This window comes from Rana temporaria, chromosome 1, assembly GCF_905171775.1.
Source record: "Rana temporaria chromosome 1, aRanTem1.1, whole genome shotgun sequence".
NCBI classification, from domain to species: Eukaryota; Metazoa; Chordata; class Amphibia; order Anura; family Ranidae; genus Rana; species Rana temporaria.
The window spans coordinates 251,617,622-251,634,588 of NC_053489.1; the positions used below are offsets into that span (position 1 = coordinate 251,617,622).

Genomic DNA, 16,967 nt, shown 5'->3' on the forward strand with positions numbered 1-16,967 from the left:
TTTTTTCAAGGCAATGTATCTCCCACCCTGCACAGCCAGGTACATGAATTTTCCATACAATCTGAAGTCAAGAAGCAGTCCTTGCAGCTATGTTTTTTTTTATTTTTATTAGGGGGATTTGAACTTGGTTGGAGAAGGGTTAATATGGGATGCCCACTTGATCAGCAGAACTCTTCAGGGACTCAACCTATATACATCCAGTATATACACACTCCTTTCTTCTACCTCCAGCGCACACTTGCTTGTAGAACTACAATTCCCAGGACCAGCTAGCAGATTTGTTTTTTTCTAACGCAGACCTAGTTAGATCCCTGTGAATGGCCTTTGCAGGCAGGGACCACGTGCCCCTTTTGGTGTGGAAAAACTAGAGGTCTTTGGTGCTAGCTGTCCTTTCCTGTGGCTACTTCTCCCATTACCACCTCTTCAGGCACTGCCACCCCACCTTACTGCAGCTGCCCCATTCACTAGCCCTCCTTGGCTACTTCTCCACAGTCCTCCCAGATTGCACCCAGTCCCTTCAGGCATTCCCCTTAGTCCTCTTACTGCAACACCCACCAGCCCACGTGGCTGACTTTCTCCCTTGAGATTTTCCTGGCAGTGTTCTCTTGCAGTCCTCTCTTTGCTTCCGCGAATCCTGGTCAGGATCCCTCCATGTGTCAAGAGGGGTCCCTGCCGCACCTGAGCCAAGGCCTGAGTTCTCTCCCCCCACAAACTGGGGAGCTACTCTCAAATGCCCCCAACACTCCATCTCCATCCTCCAACCGAACTCCACACTGCCCCTGCTGGACTGGGACCCTCTGTTGGGGATTGGTCAGGGCCCTCAGAACATTCCAGCTAGCTCCTCCTAGAACCCTCCCAACTGCTTCTGGAAGGTTCTTCCAGTTTCCAGACAGTAGGGGGAGTCACCCGAGAAGCTGCTGATGAGTCATCCAGCCTACCTGAGTCACTCAAACGCAGAAAAACACACAGGCTTGGTTGACACCAAAGCCTGAAAATGTATCTATACTAACACAAAAACTCTAGCAACAAAGCTAGGGGGTGCTACACTTGCAATTGGAACTGTGAGGCTTATTTTTTTAATTCTGTAAAGGTCAGCAGGGAGATAAGGGGTTCTGATGTTTCTAATTAACCAATTGAGTCTCTGAACCTTTCCCTCCCAAAATCCCCTTGATACTCAGAGCATTTTTTTTTTACTTTAATAATGTCTGGGTTCCACGCATTATAACTTTTAGCATTTGTAGTTTACCATAGAGATGTGCACCTTGAAAAAATGTGTTTAGTTTTGGATTCATTCATTAAGTCAATAATTTTATTTCATCAGATTCATTATGTTAAAATATTTTTTTTTTTTTGTATATTCAGATTAGTTTTGTATATTCATTGTTCCAAATCCATTTGTATTTTCAGAAGTAGAGTTGGGCGAACAGCTTGAGCTGAGCATAAGTTCAGCCCCGAACATCGCCTGTTCGGAAAACACCTGAATTTGCAGGGCGAACATCCTGCACAGCACTCCACGATGCACTGCATAGTGCATAGCTGGTTGTTAAGGAGCTGGCCGGGAAGCCGGCTGCTGCGTCCTTAACATTGGATGAGTCATCAGCTGCCAACGGGTTTCCCTGCTGACAGCTGAATGAAGAACAAACAACAATGCTGGCAATAAAAAAAAGTGAAAAAGCGGCGTTGGGGTCTTTACCATTCCTTACCAGGTCCTTTGGGTCTAGTATGGATTTTAAGGGGAACCCCACGCCAAAATAAAAAATAAAAAATCATACTCAATACTCATTTACCAAAAAAGTGTCAAAAAGTGCCCTACTCATTCACCAAAAAAAGTGTAAAAAATAAAGAAAGACAGGAGGCAGTTTTTGACTATTCCTTTATAAAAGGAATGAGTAGGGGTACAATGTACCCCATACTCATTCACACAGAGAGGGGGCTGGGATCTGGGTGTCTCCTTGTAAAGGGGGTTTCCAGATTCCTAAAAGCCCCTTGCCTGCAGTGACAGCGGTACTAAGGCAGTTCAGTCAGCCAGCGACAATGGCAGGTTATTATGTGCATTCATACATAATCGATAAGTTCCTCGCTGTCTCTCTTGATATTATTGGCTAGTTGCCGTGTCATTCTCAGATTGAAGCTTGCTATGCCATTCTGATCTAACCTGGTTAAGGGCATTTTGTCAATTGAATACCCCATAAAGGGGGCTTTATGAACGAATCTTGTAATTCAAACAGATCCTTGACGGACTAACATTGGTTTAATCTACAGGATGTTTACAAACGAGACTAAAAACCAATAATTTAAATTGCACAATCAGTAATACTGTTGGTCTCTCCTGGACAATTGATTTATCATTCTTTAGCTAATTTTCTTGCCATCTTAGCAATTGGGACCATCAAGATAATATATATAACCATATTTTTTTATCACAATTATTGCCTTCATTTCAAACTCAATATGTTTCTAGGCAATGAATGATGCTTCCTGCCTTACCTCCCCCTGCTCCTTTTCCCTCCCCACTCACCAGGTCCAGCCCCTTGTAAACAGCACCCATTGGGGTTGATTTACTAAAGGGAAATCCACTCTGCACTACAAGTGCACTGGAAAGTGCACTTGTAAGTGCAGTTGCTGTAGTTTGCTGTAGATCTGAGGGGAAGCTCTGAAATGAGGGGAAGCTCTGCTGATTTTATCATTCAATTATGTGCAAGCAAAAATGCTGTTTTTTTTATTTTCCTTGCATGCCCCCTCAGATCTACAGTGCACTTGTAGTGCAAAATGGATTTGCCTTTTTCGTAAATAACCCCCATTGGCTTTGTTAAGCGAGATACTAATAAGTATTTATCTACTAACCATATGAATTCTTCCCTTTGAGGGACAAATTATTGTTTCAATTAGAACGGGGTGCCATAACTCATGGCTGGACCAAAACGTCCGGACTAGTGCTGTGTTTATGTTTTGTCATTTGTAAATCCTGTTTGTCATTTATGTCCATGGCAATTAATGTTCATATGATTCCATTTTTCTCAAAGGTTCTTTATAACTGCACTTTTTATTTCTTAATATATTACATTTTTGATATTGGAATAAACATAATCAATTTTGGATTATTCCTGTCCAGATAATTATTTGTTGCCTGCCTAACTATAGGCTATTTCCTCCCTCCCCCTTCCCCCTCCTTTTCCCCCCTTTTTACATACTTTACATTGTAGCAAAGTGTAATTTCTTCAGTGTTGTCAGATGAAAATATATAATAAAAGATTTACAGAAATGTAAGGGGTGTACACACTTTTGTGAGATACTGTATGTATTGTAACTGTGTATTTGTCAGTCTTCCTGGAGTTTCATGGTAAGTCCATGCTTCTTTGGTAAAGTAGCAAAAATAACTGTACGGTTTAATGTACTGAAAGGTCTCTGTTGATCATAAAACTAAAATAATGGGAGGAGTGCGCATGTGCGGGAGCTTCAAGATGGCCACCTGAGCCTGGAGCTCCGCATCACCCCGGACCAGCAGCGTTCATAGCACTGCTCACAGCCACCCAGGACCGACAACAATGGGGCATCCTAGTCCCTGAGACTCCCGAGTACACCCCTGGATTAGTCAGCGTGTGGTGGGTGTACCAAGATGGCTGCAGCCGCCGCAGAAGCACAGCCACATGCGGCCTACCAATCAGAATTCAGACCACTTTCTGTCAGGACCGTTAAGGTAAGTACTCACCGAGGCCGAGATGCCGAGGGCGGCTACCTTTGCGACTCTGTGCACCTCACCCCCTGGAGGTGGTAACAGCGAGGAGGGGCACAAAGAGGCACCGGCTACCAGCAGCGGAAGATGGTAAGACGAGAATCACTGGAGATGTGATGCGAAGACACCAGGGGAGCTGTGGTAGATATAGCAGAGATGCAGGTGCAAAAACAAAGTCCAGAAGGCTGAGAGCCCGTTCAGGTCAGGACAACAGGAGATCCAAGAAGCAAGCCAAATGGTCAGGGGTTCCGGAAGGCAGAGAGTCCAAGTCAGTAAGCCAATGGTCAAAGGGAGTGGAGACGGCAGCAGGTCCAATAAACAATCCAGGGGTCAAGTGCAGGAGAAGGCAAAAGAGTAGTCAAGTCCAGATCCGGGTCAAACAGGTAAAGGTTCAGGTTTCTTCAAGGTGTTTCAAACAAGGTAAAGCTGACAACGAACCAGCAATTAGCAAAGGGGAAGGGGCTGGCTTAAATAGGCCGCACTGGCCACTGATTGGTCCACAGAAGTACAGGTTTCAGAACCAGGCTCCAATGGACAGCACACAGAATAGAACTGAGCAGTGGCTCAGAGACAAAGAGCCGGACCTGAAAATGAAGAAGTCCCAGGTTCGATTCTACCCAGAACCAGCTGGGGAATGTGACCGTGAAAAGTCTGTGCCCCGACACTTTCAGGTCCTCCAGTAACAGCTTGAAACAGCCCTTTCCAGAATTGATGATTTGGAAAATAGGTCCAGAAGATACATTTTCAGAATCGGGGGCCTTTCTGAGACCATCACGGATATTTCCTCAGCAGTCCAGGAGCTCATCAAGAATCTAATCCCCAATACCTCTCCTCACAGCCTGAAGTTGGACAGAGCTCACAGGGCCCTGGGACCCCCCCAGAAAGGATGGATCCCCTAGGGACATAATCGTGGATTAGAGCAGCGACAATTTTGAATATCTTTTACTTTTTGATATAATAAATATCCCACATTTTGTTTCCAACATTTTTTTTTTTTAGTTTAGGCCGATATGTATTCTTCTACATATCTTTGGTAAAGAAATCGCAATAAGCGTATATTGATTGGTTTGTGCAAAAGTTAGAGCGTCTACAAAATAGGGGGTTGGAATTATTGTATTTTTATTATTTTTACTAGTAATGGTAGCGATCTGCGATTTTTATCGGGACTGCAATATTATGGTGGACAGATCGGACACTTTTGACACATTTTTTGAACCATTGACAATTTTACAGCGATTGGTGCTATAAAAATGCACTGATTACTGTAAAGGAAAGAGGTTAACACTAGGGGGCGATCAAGGGGTTACATTCCCTCTGTATGTTCTAACTGAAGGGGGAGGGGATTTACTAGGGGAAATGACAGATCACTGTTCATACATTGTATGAACAGACGATCAGTCATTTCTCCTCTAAGAGAACCGGGATCGGTCACGAGGGACCGCACATCAGCTCCGGGGGCTCGCAGCGTAGTTTCGCCCAGCCAAGCCATGCTGCCGCAGTAAAACTGCGATGGCTGGTCGGCAAGTTGGTAGTGTATTTCATGTTCTTGTATTAAATAAAAACATTTTTGAAAGAAAACTATAATAATGGAATGAAGGTAAATTTAACCACTTCCCACCCGGCCTATAGCAGATTGACGGCCGGGAAGTGGTTCTTTTATCCTGACTGGGCATCATATGACGTCGGGCAGAATAACATGCTGGCGCACGCCGATGGGAGCACGCAGCGTGGCGATCGCGAGTGCGGCGTGTCAGTCTGACACGCCGCATCTCTGATCGTGATAAAGAGCCTCTGTCAGAGGCTTCTTACCACGTGATCAGCTGTGACCAATCACAGCTGATCATTGCGTGAACCAGGAAGTGCCGGTAAAGGGTATTCCTCGGTTTGTGCTGACAGGGAGAAATGATCGGTGGCTCTCTCTATCAGAGGGTGGGGGCGGTCTGTGCTGATAATCAGCATATTGATTATCAGCTTTCCCCCCTCAGATCTGCCAATCAACTACAAATAAGTGCCCAGCAGAGGTGATACCACCAAAAGAAAGCTCTATTTGTGGGAAGAAAATATAAAAATTTAGTTTGGGTACAGTGTTGCATGACCGTGCAATTGACATTCAAAGTGAAAGATGAAAATTGTCCTGGGCAGGAAGGGGTGAAAGTGCCTGGTATTAAAGTGGTTAATTACTACTTGTTATTCACATACCGTACTTTAACTGACTATATGCTCTGACACGCATGCTAGCAGCTATTCATGTCATGTAGATATTTTATTTACTATGCAAATTACATGACGTCATATCCTACTTTAAAGTCTCTCATATAATATAAAGATAGAGAAGTTTGCTTTCCAGGACATTAATGAAGTGTATGGATACAGAATAAACAGGGATATAATGAAGACCCTAAAAGGCCTTTTTATATCATTATCATGGCTGTCAGGTGAGACTTCATAGGACAGGATCCCTCAGATGAAATAATCCTCCTAATAGATCTGAGTGTATATATTAGTTCTAATGCTATTTCCTATTGTCACTGTATATTTTCCAGGTGTCCTGTCTTCTAACCAACTTGTCCAGTCTGATCCAGCCGTGATAAAGCCGGGGAACTCCCATACACTCACCTGTCAGGGTTCAGGAGGATTCACCTTTGGTAGCAATTATATGCACTGGTTCAGACAGTTCTCTGATGGAAAGTTTCAATGGTTGTGTTATATTGGTAGCAGTGGGGATACACACTATAATGATGCTGTTAAAGGGAGATTTACAACCACTAGAGATAACAGCAATAACAAGCTGACTCTGAAAACGGACAACATGAAAATAGAAGACACTGCCGTGTATTACTGTGCAAGACGCTCACACTGATGGAAAATATATCTTTCCTATAACAATAAGTAGAATATCACTTCTTCATTTTATCAGTAGGTGGCAGCACATACATTTAAAGCGGAGCTTAATTGTACTGCCGATATCAAAAATGCTAAAAACTGATGTTTTTGTTTTCCATATATGTACAGTACCTGTATATTAGTGAGCCATCTGGTCTGCACAACTGCGGGTATTCCTCGGGCATTGCGTCACATCCCGTACCACGCAGTGTGCTCTGGGAGCATCTCTCATAGCTCCCTGTGTTCACTGCGCAGCTGTGATAGCAAATATTGCGCGATTTCTTAAGCATGGAAATGACGCGCGACATAAACAAAGGAAGGAGGGCGGGCTGACGCTGCTGCTCCCCGCTGCGAGTGCGCATGCGCGAGATCGAGCGGTGGATGCTGGGACAACAGCATCACTGCAACCGGGAAGTCCCTGCTCGTGGGATTCTAATGCCCACAGTTAAAGGAGTTGTAAAGGAATTTTTTTTTTTTTTTGCTGAAATGACTGTTTGCAGGGTATAGAGACATAATAGTTAACTGATTCCTTTTAAAAATGATTAAAAATAGATAAAAATCAATCATATAATGTGCCTGCAGTTTCACTTTCGTTTTTAATCTAGTTTCATGTTTCTGTGAAGTACAGAGACACACAGAACAAAAACAAACAAACAAACACAGGGCAGTGTTTGTTTTTAAAATTAATCTGATTGGTTCTGAGGGGTTTTAGACACACAGTAATCACACGTCCTTGATCAGGGACCACAGAGAGAAGCTCCCATGAGTTTTTTCATAAGGAAACAGACAAGCAGGAAGTATGGAGATCAGAGAAGGATTACAGCAACTTCAAAGCAAAAACGAACAATGAGGACATGAAACCAGGATTGCAGTAAGGTAAAGGAAGCTATTTAGCTAAAAAAACAAAAATCCTTTAGTGACCCTTTAACCACTTGCCGACCGCCGCATGCGGCGGTTGGATTCCCGCGGGGAGCGATCCGGGACGACGGCGCGGCTATTCGTTTATAGCCGCTCCGTCGCGATCGCTCCCCGGAGCTGAAGAATGGGGAGAGCCGTATGTAAACACGGCTTCCCTGTGCTTCACTGTGGCGGCTGCATCGATCGAGTGATCCCTTTTATAGGGAGACTCGATCGATGACGTCAGTCCTACAGCCACACCCCCCTACAGTTGTAAACACACACTAGGTGAACCCTAACTCCTACAGCTCCCCCTGTGGTTAACTCCCAAACTGCAACTGTCATTTTCACAATAAACAATGCAATTTAAATGCATTTTTTGCTGTGAAAATGACAATGGTCCCAAAAATGTGTCAAAATTGTCCGAAGTGTCCGCCATAATGTCGCAGTCACGGAAAAAATCTCTGATCGCCGCCATTAGTAGTAAAAAAAAAATTAATAAAAATGCAATAAAACTATCCCCTATTTTGTAAACGCTATAAATTTTGCGCAAACCAATCGATAAACACTTATTGTGTTTTTTTTTTACGAAAAATAGGTAGAAGAATACGTATCGGCCTAAACTGAGGATTTTGTTTTTTTTATATATATGTTTTTGGGGGATATTTATTATAGCAAAAAGTAAAAAATATTGAATTTTTTTAAAATTGTCGCTCTATTTTTGTTTATAGCGCAAAAAATAAAAACCGCAGAGATGATCAAATACCACCAAAAGAAAGCTCTATTTGTGGGGAAAAAAGGACGCCAATTTTGTTTGGGAGCCACGTCGCACGACCGCGCAATTGTCTGTTAAAGCGACGCAGTGCCGAATCGCAAAACCTGGCCTGGGCATTTAGCAACAAAATGGTCCGGGGCTTAAGTGGTTAAAATGGCAACGGCAGAAACAAGGGAATATAAGTGTAAATTGCAGGCAGAAAGACAGAGGAGCGGCAGTTGGAGACGAAATACGTGAGTTTATTGAAGCAGTACAATTAACTATTTAACTACCCCTAACAAAAAAAACGTATTTGCGTGGGAGATCCACTTTAAGATTAAATGTTAAAGCGGGAGTTCACCCTAAAAAAAAAAAATGTAACCTTAGATTGATGCTCATTCTGTCTAGGGGAATCGGCTAGTTTTTTTTTAAATCAAAGCTGTACTTACCGTTTTTTTTTTTTTCTCATTTATTTTGTTTTATTTTTTTCCCAAAGTACAGTGTTTACAAAATTCACGTTCGTGGCATTAAGGCGCATAATGCATACAGCAAAGTACATAGTCATCATCAACAGTAATCGTGATATAAATACAATGAATTATCTTAGCACTACCCACCCCCACTATTTGTCTCCTCACCTCGCCATTTGCCTCCAAAGCTTCAACTAATGTATTATGCAAGGCCCCTGTTAACACCAGTCTAAAGCACTCTTTCCTTGGGTCTGTAATTCCACACCCTGCAATGTGCTGTAGTTGGGACGCCAAGAAGTAAATTCTCAGATTTGGGAGCTGCATAGTCCGCAGCCCAATTCTGGCTTGCCCATCTTTCCATATAAGTTCACGAAACAATGTCTCCACCCTTTTAAACCATATCTGATTAATCCAGATCGGGGAGTTGTGGAGGGCGTATAATATCTGAGGGAGCCAGATCATTTTAATTAGGCTGCATCTCCCGGCCGCGGAGAGAGGGAGGCGGCCCCAAATAGCTTTTTTTTGCTTCAGCTTTAGTAGTAAGGGGGCCATGTTTGTAGCAATGTATTCATTGACATCACGGGTAATCCATATCCCCAAATATTTAAGTGTAGTCAGGATTTTTAACTGGGGCATATCGGCCGGTGTCGTAAATTGCTCCGTATCTATTGGGAGCAGAGCCGACTTATCCCAGTTAATACCGTTTTAGAGAGCTCTAAAACGGTAAGTACAGCTTCGATTTAAAAAAAACTAGCCGATTCCCCTAGACAAAATGAGCATCAATCTAATGTTAAAAATTTTAATTTCCGGGTGAACCTCCACTTTAATCTCTTTGGGCTCCTTTACATGTGCAGTGCACTCTGAAGAGCAATCTGTGTTGATTCATTTTGCAGATTCACGCCGCCGTAAGTTAGCGAGGCAAGTACTTGATTCTCAAAGTACTTGCCTGCTAAGTTACGGCGGCGTAGCCTAAAGCGGGCGTAAGGGCGCCCAATTCAAATTTGTCTAAGGGGACGTGTTTTATGTTAATGGGGCTTGACCTGACGTTTTTGATGTTTTTTTTTAACTGCGCATGCGCCGGACGCCTACATTTCCCAGTGTGCATTGCGGCTAAGTACACCGCACGGGCCTATTGATTTCGACGTGGACATAAACTACGTAAATCCCTATTCACGGACGACTTACGCAAACAACGGAAAATTTTCGAATTTTGAAGCGGGAACGGCGGCCATACTTTAGCATTGGCTACGCCACCTAGGGGGCAGCTTTAACTTTAGGTGGCCTATCTCTTATGTAAACGGCGTAAATGTACTGCGGCGGCCGGGCGTACGTTCGTGAATTGGCATATCTACTGATTTACATATTCTACGCCGACCGCAATGGAAGCGCCACCTAGCGGCCAGCCTCAATATTGCAACCTAAGATAGGACGGCGCAAGCCGTCGTATCTTAGATATGTTTAAGCGTATCTCTGTTTGAGCATACGCTTAAACATAGGTCGGCGCAAATTCTGAGTTAGGTCGGCGTATCTACTGATACGCCGGCCTAACTCTACCTGAATCTACCTAAAGATTTCTACTGCTCCCACCATACCTAATTAGATTACAGTTAACAAGCTCTGACAAGCCTGTGAAGAACATCAGATTTGCAACGTGGACTTTATTGCTATATACAGTTGTGCTCATAAGTTTACATACCTAGCCCTTGGCCATTTTTCAGAGAATACGGATGATAACACAAAACCTATTCTTTCACTCATGGTTAGTGTTTGGCTGAAGCCATTTATTATCAGTCAACTGTCAGCATGAGATCGGTGAATTTTAATCTCATGCTTTCTAGCCTGGAGGAGAGATGTGGGGTCTTATTGACACCTCATCTCTCCATAAAGAGGACCTGTCACAGTGATTCCTATTACAAGGGATGTTTACATTCCTTGTAATAGGAATAAGAGTGATAAAAAAAAAAATGTCAAAAAAAGTGTAAAAAAAAAAAAAAAGTAAAATTAAAATAAAATAACTTTTTTTTTAAATGCCCCTGTCCCTGGTAGCTTGCGCTCAGAAGCGAACACGCATGTAAGTCCTGCCCACATATGTTAACGCCGTTCAAACTCCACATGTGAGGTATCGTCGCGTGCGTTAGAGCGTGTGCAACAATTCTAGCACTAGACCTCCTCTGTTACGTGAAAATAGTAACCTGTAAAAAAAAATCAAGCGGCGCCTATAGAGATTTTTAAGTACCCAAGTTTGGCGCCATTCCATGAGTGTGCGCAATTTTAAAGCGTGACATGTTAGGTATCTATTTACTCTGCGTAACATCGTCTTTCACATTATACAAAAAAATTGGGCTAACTTTACTGTTATGTTATTTTTTAATTCATGAAACCGTTTTTCCCCCCCAAAAAAGGTGTTTGTAAAGATTATTGCGCAAATACCGTGCAAGAAAAAAAGTTACAATGACCGCTATTTTATTCCCTAGGGTGTCTGCTAAAAAAAAATATATAATGTTTGGGGTTCTGATTAATTTTCTAGCAAAAAATTATGATTTTTACATGAAGGAGAGAAGTGCCAAAATAGGCCCGATGGACAAGTGGTTAAATCATAATGACAATCCCCAAATAATGGAAGACGGGGACAGGAAATCAATGCACACCTTGCTAACCGAGTAGTTAAACCAACTCCACCACCCCAAAGGGGATGGCTATGGCACAAACCATAGAGTCGCCTGTAAGAAACCTACCCAAGAATTTGGTGGGGCCCTCCCCCATAGTGTCAGTGTCAGTAGCATTACTGGATAGTGGAGCCCAGATGACACTGCTATATCGAGACTTTTACCACAAGTACTTGAAACACATTCCCTTGTGCAAACTTTACAAGCTAGAAATCTGGAGTACTTGACCTAGAAATGCCCATATGATGGTTACATACCTCTCAAGATAACATTTGACTCTGCTCTAGCAGGAAAACCAGAAACCTTTGATACATTAGCTGTTTTATGCCCCTGGCCGACAGGAGCTGGCCGAAATTTTCTATTGATAGGCACCAACACCTACTTGGTAAGAAGGCTACTCACTCCCCTGTCCTTGGAGGGCATTTAAGTACGGAAGATGCATCCTCAGTTGAGACAGGCATTCCAGAGGGTGCTGCAAGTGAAGAAAGCACCGGCAGAAGGGGTGGGAAGATTGTGGCGACTGGATACCCAAGAGAGGGTGCTGCCTGTCTAAAAGCAACGGTCAAGCTGTCCCGGGACTAGCTGGGTCCATATGTGGTGGTAGAAGCTGATATCGCCGAAGAGAAGGTTGGGATAGAATTGGTCCCAGATTTTGTCCCCACTTGGGACCTGCTCTGAAGTGGAGGCAAATTCGTCACTAGCCATCCGGTCCGCCTAAAGCCTTGATTGGTGATTGGAAAAGTGATTTTCCAATCACCAGTCATGTGATTACCATGTCATCATTGGGTTGTGACATGGCTTTGTTGATGAACAATTCTCTGTCACATAGCAGAGGGCTTTCACCAGGGCTGCCATCAGGGGGGTACAGGCAGTACACCTGTAAGGGGCCCTGAGGTCCCCAGATGGCAACCCCCATTTTTTTTTTATAAACAAAATATATATATATTTTTTAATATATTTTTATTTTATTTTTTATTAAAGAGCCAATTTTTTTTTTTTTAGAGGTGCGGAGGTTCCCAGGGCCCCGGAGGCCCCGGATGGCAACCCCCCCCCCCTTTTTTTTTTATAAAAAAATTTAATAAAATGTAATATATTTTTATTTTATTTTTTATTAAAGGGACAATTTTTTATATTTTTTTAGGGGCCCGGAGGTTCCCAGGGCCCCGGATGATAACCCTCCTTTTTTTTATAAAATAAAAATAAAATTTATATTATATTATATATATATATATATATATATATATATATATATATATATATATATATATATATATATATATATATATATATATATATATATATATATATATATATATATATATATATATATATATATATATATATATATATATATATATATATATATATATATATATATATATATATATATATATATATATATATATATAAGGGCTCAGAGGCCCCCAGGTCCCCATGTGGCAAACCCCCTTTTTTTTATTTTTTTATAAATGTTTATTTTTTTATTTTTGTTTATATTTTTTTTTTTTTTTTTATTAAAGGGCCCAGAGGTGCCCAGGGCCCTGGATGGCAACCCCCCTTTTTTTATAAATGTTTATTTTATTTATTTTTTTATATATATTTTTATTTATTTTTTATTAAAGGGCCCAGAGGTTTCTTTTTAAAAAAATTTTATTAAAGGGCCAATAGGTCCCGGATGGCAACCCCCCTTTTTTTGTAATTTTTTTTATAAACATACATATATATATATATATATATATATTATTATTATAGGGCCCAGAGGTCCCCAGATCCCCCCTTTTCTTTTTTTAATATATATATGTTTTATTTCTTTTTTTCTTTTTATTAAAGCGGGAGTTCACCCATTTCTAAAAAAAATTTTTTCTTCCCCTAGATTCCTGCTCGTTCGGTCTAGGGGAATCGGCTATTTGTATTAAAATATGAGCCGTACTTACCCGTTTTCGAGCTGCATCTTCTTCCGTCGCTTCCGGGTATGGGTCTTCGGGAGCGGGCGTTCCTTCTTGATTGACATTCTTCCGAGAGGCTTCCGACGGTCGCATCCATCGCGTCACTCGTAGCCGAAAGAAGCCGAACGTCGGTGCGGCTCTATACTGCGCCTGCGCACCGACGTTCGGCTTCTTTCGGAAAATCGTGACGCGATGGATGCGACCGTCGGAAGCCTCTCGGAAGACTGTCAATCAAGAAGGAACGCCCATTCCCGAAGCCCATACCCGGAAGCGACGGAAGAAGATGCAGCTCGAAAACGGGTAAGTACTGCACATATTTTAATACAAATAGCCGATTCCCCTAGAGAAAACGAGCAGGAATCTAAGGGGAAAAAGTGCCCTCTAAGGGTGAACCCCCGCTTTAAAGGGCTTTTTATATATATATTTTTCTTTATTTCTTCTTTTTTTTGTAAAGGCCCCCCCCGCGGCAACCCCCCCCTGCTTCTCAATCTCAGGCGGCAGCACCCCCCCCCCCCCCGGTTCTCTGCTCCAGGAGGGCCCATGCTTGAAGCAAGTTTAAGGGGCCCCATAATTCCTGATGGCGGCCCTGGCTATCACAATATGAATAATGTGACTAAATCATAAGATTGGTTTATAAATCCTTAGGCAGGTAAAACATACATCTATTTTCACTGTGTATTTGTCAGTCTTTCTGGAGTTTCACGTCCATGCTTGTTGGCGAAATCAGCAAAAATAACTGTATGGTTTAATTTACTGAAAGGTCTCTGTTGATCACCATCTTGAGTAATATCATTTTTAACCTGTAGGGGCGGTGGTGTATAAGGAATAATTTCTAATGTTGATTGACGCGACCTTTGCGCCTAGCTTTATGAAGTACCATTAATTGTGTGAGGGTTGACAATTCCATGTCAAGAATCCCCAGACATTGTGGCTCTTCTTATAAATTTATAGTTAAGATAATGTTTATGATCAACACTACCCTAATTGTTTGGGAAATTCGTCAAAGCTGAAATCATTAGCAATGTAACTCTCAGCTTACATTTTACAAATACAGCCCTCAATGTCTCTCACATCATAAGAATATATATATATATACCTGCAGCTTTCTAACAATAATAATATATATGTATTTAACCAGTTTATATATGAAGTACTAATACAAATATATTAACCGGCTTTGCGGCTCTAATGAATTGTCGGCTCTTTCAATTACAGAGATGATTCATTCATAAAGAAAAAAAAATGTGTGAGGGCTCCCCCAAATTAAATTACCAGGCCCTTCAGGTCTGGAATGGATATTAAGGGGAACCCCGCCGTAAAAAAAAAAAAAAAAATGACGTAGGGTTCCTTGCAAATATCCATACCAGGCCCTTCAGGTCTGGTGTGGATTTTAACCACTTCCATACTGGGCACTTACGCACCTTCCTGCCCAAGCCAATTTTCAGCTTTCAGCACTGTCCCACTTTGAATGATAATTGCGCGGTCGTGCTACACTGTACCCAAACAATTTTTTTATCATTTTGTTCCCACAAATAGAGCTTTCTTTTGGTGGTATTTGATCACCTCTGCGGTTTTTATTTTTTGCGCTATAAACAAAAGAAGAGTGACAATTTAAAAAAAAACACTATTTTTTACTTTTTTATTTAATAAATATCAATTTTTTTTTAAAAAAAAACTTTTTTTTCCCTCAGTTTAGGCCGATACGTATTCTTCTACATATTTTTGGTAAAAAAAATCGCAATGATCATATATTGATTGGTTTGCGCAAAAGTTAGAGCGTTTACAAAATAGGTGATAGATTTATGGCATTTTTATTTTATTAATTTTTTTACTAGTATTGGCGGCGATTTGCGATTTTTTTACTGTCACCGTGACATTGCGGCGAACACATCGGACACTTTTGACACGTTTTTGGCGCCATTCACATTTATACAGCGATTAATGCGATAAATATGCACTAATTACTGTATAAATGTGACTGGCATTCAAGGGGTTAACACTAGGGGGTGAGGGAGGGGTTAATATGTATACCTGTATTGTGTTCTAACTGTGGGGGAAGGGGGGTGACTGGGGGAGGTGACCGATCTGTGTCCCTATGTACAAGAGACACAGATCGGTCTCCTCTGTCCCCTGACAGGACGTGGAGCTCTGTGTTTACACACAGAGCTCCACGTCACTGCTCTTTCGTTACCGATCGCTGGTACCTGGCAGACATCGTGACCGCCAGGCACGCGCATCGGCATCTCGGCGACGCGCCGGGCTCGCGCGCCCCCCAGTGGCCGGAGGAATACAGGACGTCAATAGACGTCCTGTTGAGTTTTCAGAGTCACCGTGGAGCCGTCATTTGACGATGGCCCGGTACTCTAGTGGTTAAGGGGAACTCCACACCAGACCCTTATCCGAGCACATTAACCTGGCCGGCCGCAGAAAAGAGGGGGGGGACAGAGTGCGGCCCCCCCCTCTCCTGAACCGCACCAGGCCACATGCCCTCAACATGGGGAGGATGTCCCCATGTTGATGGGGACAAGGGCCTCATCCCCACAACCCTTGCCCGGTGGTTGTGGGGGTCTGTGGGCGGGGGGCTTATCAGAATCTGGAAGACCCCTTTAACAAAGGGGACCCCCAGATCCTGCCCCCCCTATGTGAATTGGTAATGGGGTACACTGTACCTCTACCATTTCATGAAGGAAGTGTAAATAGTTAAAAAAAAAACACACACAGACACCGTAGAAAAAATCCTTTATTAATAAAAAATAAATAAAAATCCAGCGATGTGAATCCACTGTCTCCTATCCAGCGATGGATGATCTCTCCAGCGACGGATGATCAGTGGTCTGGTCCAGCGATGCAGAAGATCCATCCGTCCAGAGCGCTGCAGGGAAGCTCCACTCCGCTGGACACAGCCCAGTGGAATGACGCGCTGGAGCTGTGACATTTCTTATATAGGGGAAGCGGCCACTCGTCACGTGACCCCGCCCCCTCTGACGCACCCTCGTACGTCACTGGGAAAGCCCGGTCTTTCAGGGTCTTTCCCAGTGACGTACGAGGGTGCGTCCCCATGTTGAGGGCATGTGGCCTGGTGCGGTTCAGGAGAGGGGGGGGCGCACTCTGTCTCCCCCTCTTTTCTGTGGCCGGCCATGTTAACGTGCTCGGATAAGGGTCTGGTGTGGATTTTTAGGGGGACTCCACGCCATTTTTTTTTCAATTTGGGGTGGAGTTCCCCTTAAAATCCACACCAGACCTGAAGGGCCTGGTATGGATATTTGCGGGGGAACCCTACGTCATTTTTTTTTTTTTACAGCGGGGTTCCCCTTAATAAGTAATGTGAAAAATATACTACAGCGCTAATTAAATAATCTATTCCACGTGCACCTAAATAAAAAAACAAATAATATAGCTGCTATCTTGAGTGATACCAAATCCAAACAGTGAGACATATAAAATATAGATGCGCTAATATTAACTTAAAAGGTGATAAAACGTACAAAGAAAACTAATCAGGGAGAACACTCCATAAACTGTGAATTACTAATATGTCCTTAATTAGTGCACAGTGATTAGCAGGATTCCATGCAGGGAAAAAATCACTCTCTTCAATCTGAATGCTAATCCAGCCCT

The 16,967-nt window shown here is 42.6% G+C and overlaps 1 gene segment (V, D, J or C); it reads left to right on the forward strand.

Moving 5' to 3' along the window:
• Positions 1–3,616: 3,616 nt before the first annotated feature.
• On the forward strand, positions 3,617–6,608 carry LOC120910740. The segment is given in 3 exon segments: positions 3,617–3,697; positions 6,060–6,168; positions 6,277–6,608. Coding segments are annotated over 3 exon segments (507 nt in total).
• The last annotated feature ends 10,359 nt before the right edge of the window (positions 6,609–16,967 follow it).